Source organism: Chiloscyllium plagiosum, unplaced genomic scaffold, assembly GCF_004010195.1.
Source record: "Chiloscyllium plagiosum isolate BGI_BamShark_2017 unplaced genomic scaffold, ASM401019v2 scaf_5059, whole genome shotgun sequence".
Classification (NCBI taxonomy): domain Eukaryota; kingdom Metazoa; phylum Chordata; class Chondrichthyes; order Orectolobiformes; family Hemiscylliidae; genus Chiloscyllium; species Chiloscyllium plagiosum.
The window spans coordinates 9364-16056 of NW_025211402.1; the positions used below are offsets into that span (position 1 = coordinate 9364).

Genomic DNA, 6693 nt, shown 5'->3' on the forward strand with positions numbered 1-6693 from the left:
GACAGATGCGGCAAAACTTCTTCACTCAGAGGGTGGTGAATCACAGAAGGCTCTGGGGGCCAGATCGCTGAATGTGTTTAGTCTCCACAAATCTATTTCATTTTTAAAGATGTGAAGTGATATGGAGAGAGTGAGAGTAATGCCCTAAGTTGGAGGAACTGCTATGATCAGGCTGAACGTGGGAGGGGACTGAAGGACCTACTCATGTTTCTATCCTGCCCTCTATAAGCTCACGGTGATCCCAAACTAACCTAATATACCTAACCAACGTGCACCAAATTCTGTTCACCCATTGTCCCAGAGCTTGCTGACCTGCATTGACTGTTTGTGAAGTGGCACTTTTTAAGTTGTCGTGTTTGTCCGTGAGGCAGAAGGTTACAGAGTGGTAATGGCGATGCCTTGTTAGTGCAGGGGTGCAGGATAATGATCTGGGACATGGCCTCAATTCTTACCACATCCACTGATGGAAGATCAATCTGATTCATCCAGAATTGAAAGCTGATGTCCTTGATAGTGACCATGAAAGTTTCACCTATTGTCCTACAACCTCATCTGGTTTACTAATGTCTTTTAGGGAAGGAAATCTGCAACCTTTTGCTGGTATGGCCTACATTGTGTTGTCAGACTCCAGAGCCACACCAATGTGGTTAACACTCCAGTGCCCTTTTGAAATGGCTGAGCCAGACACATAGTGCATTGGTGAAGAGAGAGAGAGTTAGAGACCAAATGCTGGCTTAGCCAGGGATGTCCACATTCTCTGAAAGAGTAAGGATCTGCTCCTTCTGTGACGCCCTGAAGTGTGCTACAGTGAAGGTGCTTTGGTAATCATGTTAATGCTGATGTACCTGTTGTCACTCCTTCATTAAAGATGGTTTGTGAAGACCAGCCACATGTGGGACATGTTTTGCAGACCGTTTGACAGCAATGCTGGTTCATTCTAGAGGCACTAATTCTAAAGTGACTTCATTGGTGTCTGTTCACCTTTTACAGAGTGCAACAGGAGGAGCTGATAACAGAAAATGGGTTTGTGACCAGCAGCTCTCCAGACTGGCTGGCAGTGAAACCAAAGAAAAGACACCGGCAGCAATCTGTGGAGGAACACCAGCCACAGGGTGAAAGTGGTCAAAGAAAGAAAAAAAGGAAGGAGGCTGGACTGAAAGAGCAGAGGCATCATCCTGTGGAAGAAACTGTGGAGACTGGAAATGTGGAGAGTGTGAAAAAACGAAAGAAAACAATAGAAGATGATGGAAAGTGTAATATTCAAAAGAAACATTGCAAAAAAAAGAAAGATAAATCCAGCAAAGATCAAACCAGACAGGATTGTTCCAGAAAAAGAGCCAGTCCTGGATGTTTGGGGAAAGCTCCCTCAGAACCTACTGCTCCGACACCACTCTCTAAACAAGCAGAAGGAATAAATGTTTCAAATGATTTTCCGCCTCCAAGGAAAGTGGGAGTGCAGGCAATAGACAGTGAGTATTCATCCAGCAGCATCAGTGAGAGTGACCATCCGCAGGCAAAGAATCCTCAGCTAGCAACAGGTCACAGCATCTCCAAGAGTGAGGGGAAGGGCAACTCGACAAAGAAACATCCCAACTCTCGACATGGGAAGAGACCTGCCCAGACTGACCTTACCCCTAAAATGGCTGGAGTAAGTACAGACAGCAGCTCGGACTCTCAGAGCAGTGACTTTCAAACACCTAGAGTTAAGAAAGCACTCACTCTGAATCACAGAGCTCTGCCTCCAGTGGAAAGGATATCTGGCCATTCTGAAAATGGTAAGTCTCGTGCTGCCAGGACATCACCTACAGCTGCTTCAGACTCTCAAGGTTCTGAATCAGAGCAAACCAAGAGCAGAGCTGGAAGTGAAGATGCTGCAGCTGCAGCGCCAGGCCAAACTAACACCGAGGGATATCGCCCAACGCCTGCTACCCTGCAACCTAAGCCAGCAGAGCATTCTGACTTCGGACAGGGCAATGGAAGGGGGCGAGGTCGAGGATTTAATGGATTCCCATGGAGAGGGGGACGTCAGCAGCGAGGTGCGTTCCGGGGCAGGGGCAGAGGAACTGGCTGCTTTTACTATAACTATGAAAATAGCCAGGAACCCAAACCTGGAGAATCAAATCAAACGTTAACTAATAAGCAACCTGTTGTCGAGGTGAGTAGATCTGAGGGCAAGTATGCAGTCATTTTGTTTAACTCTAATCAGAAATTTGATAGAACAAAGCTGGTGGATTCTTTGCAAGACTGATTACAGCATGCTAGGAGACTATTTACACCATTATGTAGATCATCAGACAAGACCAACTCCGAGTTCCACCTCAGAGGAAGCTGAAGTCCCTCTCCTCAGACTAGTCTCAAGAATCCTGAAAGTGCTCTAACACCCTGTCAGTCTCCTGAAATGTGCTGCCCGAACTGAGCACAATCCTCCCGCTGAGACTGAGCCAGTGTTTTATACAAGTTTAACAATACTCCCTGACCTTTATACTGAATGTCTCAATTTGCAAAACCTAGGACCCTGTTCACTTTATTCTTGCTCATCTGCAGTCTAACATTTTAATTAATATCTGACCCAACTGTCTTCTGTAAATGTGTAATTAACCTGGAGTTGAAGACTGTAGTTTTGTACTTGGGTATACCACTCTCTAAGTTAATGATAAATTCAACCATTTTGTGATTGCACTTTCCAAGGGATTTCATTGCTGTGAGATGACTTGTTAACCCTCTCGGATTTCTCCAAGACAAGATCAAAAATAATCTGGTTGGTTTCACAAGTTTTGTGTAGGAACCAGCCCAAAACGCATTCCATAGGCAGAGTCCCTCTTGTTTTTCCAGTAATCTGGTGTGTGTGAGAGAGACAGAGGTAGCTGTGTGATTACAGTATGACGTAGGAAAGTTGCAGCCAGAAAGGAGCTGTGGAACCAGGGCTGCGAATACCTCTGCATCCCAATTACTGTTTATAATTGTGTTTCTGCCTTTGAACAGAGTTCTCCTGGGGCTCCCAAGAGAGACTACAGCAAACTTCCACTCCTAGCTGCACCACCTGAAGTGGGAGAAAGAATTGCCTTTAAGGTAACTTCTGGGCACCTTCAACATTTGTTTAAACATATCCCTGACCTTTATTGGAATAACGATTGCAATGTCTAGCTCTAACAATAACTTGATGATATTTGCTTCTGTAAGAATGGGGTTGTTGTCCTTGAGAATCTGCAGAGGCAGACGTGGAAACTATTTCCAGACATTACAAATTTCAATCAGTTGGATAGAATCTCTGTTTTCTTTAGGGAAGCGCTGGCTTTGAGTTAATGTGTGAAAATTTCAAGATGATGAAAATTGAGAAGAAAAGTAGGTGAAAGGTTTTGAACCTTAAAGGAGTGAAGATGAAAATGAGTATCTGAAGTCTTTGGTTGGAATCTGGACAAACCCTTGAAGCCGAGTAGGATTAGCTCCCAAGGAAAGCTCCCACTGAAGCAGGATGTGTAACTGGGGTCAGTGGGCAGTTAGAAGTATTTGTCCGAAGGTGGTGGGCAGAGTTATGGGGATGCACTGGCTGGAGGAGGCACTTTCTGAGATCAGTCTGTTATTGTGAATCTCCACACCCTCACATGATTGTATCTGCTTTCCTCCTCAGATGTTGGAACTATCAGAGAATTACACACCAGAGCTGTCAGACTACAAGGTATTAAAGGGAATGAGTGTTCATTTACCACAAACATGGCGGATTAGATGCAGGGTTTGGGGGATGGTGGGAGTTACTGGGGCAGAGGGTGGCAGCATGGGGCAGCATTGAAGAAGGGTCAGGTGGGAGGGTAAAGTGGGGCTGCACTGGGCAGTAAACTGGAGGAGGGGTAGTGATAGAAAGGATGGGTATGTGGACAAGGAGGAGACAACCACTGATGCCTGGAGGGAATGCACTTGACAGCGAAGAGGGAAATTGGGAAGTGGAGGACAGGGTCAGGAACAGGCAACAAGGGCCTAGTTGGTGGGAGAGAGATGGGCTCCTGGTCAGGGGGTGGGGGGGAGTTGGTGGAGGGTACAGGGATTGAGGGTTATTGGGAGACAGGTTATTGGGGGTGGCAGGGGAGGTGTGGAGGCAGCGTGAGGATAGGTGGGGAGTTGCCATGGGGAGGCAGCATGGGGGCTAGTACCAGCCAAGACTGTGGTGAGGGAGGGTTCAGTGAATGATGGGAAAGTTACAGGTTGCAGAGACAAGGAGAGGGTGAGCTGGGAAGCAGTTTGAATGACTTGTGAAATCATTCCTTAAAGGAAGGAAGAATTGTGAGTTACAATGCCAGTACCCAAGAAGTGGAGCTGTGTTTGGATTCCATGTCCACAGGTGAGCTTCTATACAGGAACAGGACTGAAACAAAAGGGACAGTGTTTATGAAACAAAAATCCCAATATCTCAGAACTGCCAAAGCATTTTAATAATTAAACAACTATCTACTGGGCTCCTGGGTGGCTCTGAGTTTATTCTGAGATAGTGAGCAAGAGGCTAGCAAGGGCTGAGATCCCATTCCATCTCCAGAATCCAGCCAGGATGGGGGTAAAGTCCCTTAGGGAGAGCTGAGGGGTCTCCTCGCTGTCACTGCCTCTTGGGAGCTCCATCGGTGCAGATTGGGAACAGAGAGCTCCAGCTGTCAACGTTAAAAGCTCACTCTCCAGAGAGTGGTTGATGAGCTGGTTTAGATTCTACTATGCTCATGAACTTTGGAATATGTAACCAGGGAAAGTAGGGTGGGCGGGGGCAGGGGGAATCGTCCATATTGAACAATACTGATCTTCATCTCAGCCATGTAGTTGATTGAATTATGGACAGTGACTATTCCACATTCTCATCAGTACATTTGCTGCAACAATTTGGATTCTTTGGCCTGTGTCTGAGGATTACCATATACTGTATCACTTTGTTCCAGAACGTTCTAAAGAGCCTGGGAAGTTTGACCTTATTTATCCAACAAAGAACGGTGAGGATGTGGTGGAGTATGCAGTGGCAAGACAGCCCCAGGTATGTGCAGTGGGAGCTAACCATCACTGAGGGAAACGGGATGCTAGCTGACCTCCATACTGTGTGAGGTCATCACAACAAAAAGAGATAACGTCCTTGCTCTATCCCATCACAGCCGACCCTGATCTGCTTGTCCACCATTGAAACCATAAGAAACTCAACTGCCAATTTGCACATAGCAAGATCCCACAATGAATAATCAGAGCTTTGGTCAAATTCATTGAGGATTAAATGTTGCACAGAGCCTGGGAAAACTCTTCATTAAAATGGTGGTGTTAGATTGTTTACACCCACCTGAGTGGAGGCAAGGTTTCTAGGGATGGGGCATAGGGGTGTGGCATGTGTTGCTGCAGGTTGGGGGTGGGAGGGGATATGTGGGGAAGTTTTTGTCTGTCTGGTATGTGTGTGAGAGAGACATATTATCATAGAATCCCTACAGTGTGGAAATAGGTCCTTCAGCCCAACCAGTCCACACTGTTCCTCCTCAGAGTGCCCCACCCAGACCCATTCCCCTACCCTATTACTCTACATTTGCCCCTGACTAACGCACTTAACCTACACACCCCTGAACACTATGGACAATTTAGCATATCCAATCCACCTGCACATCTTTGGATTGTGGGAGGAAACCGGAGCACCTGGAGGAAACCCACGCAGATACTGGAGAATGTGCAGACTCCATACTAACAGTCCCCCGCGGCTGGAATTGAACCCAGGTCCCTGGTGCTGTGAGGCAGCAGTGCTAACCACTGAGCCCCATGCCACATATTATGCTATGTACAATGAGCTCTCGGGTCCCAGACTGCACTTGTAAGGCAGTGATTATCAGCTGTGAGCTTATCCTGCCATGCTGTCAGATTGAGCAGTGTAACCAAATGTGAGTTCAGGGGCAGCTCCTCATTACAGTGTCTGATCTGCACATGACTTCCAATTCCTCAGGGCAACTCTAGTGGATGGTGGATGCAGCAATCAGTCGCATCCCAGTCTATGTGTGTTGAATGGCTTGCTTCTGCAATTTGCACTGTAAATAATTCCATTGTATTGACTAAGCTGTTTCTCACTCTGTTCCAACAGGTAACTGAAAGTTGGAGCGCTCTGGTCGAACCTCGTCTGATTGTGACACCTAGTGCCGAGCCAGTAGCTGTGGAGTTGGCCTAAGTGACCACCACCATCGGCCCACCTCCGCCCCCCTCCCTCCGCCCCATCTCTGCCCTCACTGCTTGTTGTGCAGGGATTGTTCTGCTAATGTAGCTCCATTCCTGCACGATCCTGCCTGTCCTGTTCACCATACTGTAGTGTCCTGACTGCAGAATGTGGAGCTGGGCTTTCGGGAACGGCTGTGGTTGTATATTTTCTGAGATTGCAGTTCTGCTGGGAATGGTCTTTTGTGAATTGTTTAATAAATGTTTTTTTTTCTAAGATTTCTGTTTCCTTTGAACACTATGAAGTGGTGAAGGATTGCCTCACCAAATTTAGGCAATGCTTCAACATAACCAGTTTCTCACGAGGGTTCTGACTCCCAGGGGCTTGCTGCTCCTCACTCTCCTCCTCACTGAGCCGATCCTCAGCCTTTATCTCCAGCCTTTTAAGCTGAATTTTTAAGCGTCAGTTTTTGAAGTTCAAAACCTCTCCCTTTTCCTTTCTCTTTTGCTCTCTTTTTCCCTCTCTTCTGCTTTTAATCGTAACTC

General features: G+C 46.7%; 1 protein-coding gene across 1 annotated transcript; it reads left to right on the forward strand.

Annotated features, from left to right (window-relative positions):
* The first annotated feature begins 971 nt into the window (after positions 1 to 971).
* Positions 972 to 6424, forward strand: coil (coilin p80). The gene is made up of 6 exons (XM_043685635.1): positions 972 to 2155; positions 2983 to 3069; positions 3629 to 3676; positions 4264 to 4333; positions 4914 to 5005; positions 6080 to 6424. The coding sequence occupies exons 1-6, from the start codon at positions 1640 to 1642 to the stop codon at positions 6161 to 6163; spliced, it is 897 nt and encodes a 298-aa protein (XP_043541570.1). The 5' UTR covers positions 972 to 1639; the 3' UTR covers positions 6164 to 6424.
* Positions 6425 to 6693: the final 269 nt, after the last annotated feature.

Coding starts and splice junctions, on each gene's coding strand:
- coil (XM_043685635.1), top strand. CDS start 1,640: ATGGCTGGAGTAAGTACAGACAGCAGCTCGGACTCTCAGAGCAGTGAC. Junction 2,156..2,982: donor ATAAGCAACCTGTTGTCGAG/GTGAGTAGATCT, acceptor GCCTTTGAACAG/AGTTCTCCTGGGGCTCCCAA. Junction 3,070..3,628: donor GAGAAAGAATTGCCTTTAAG/GTAACTTCTGGG, acceptor TTTCCTCCTCAG/ATGTTGGAACTATCAGAGAA.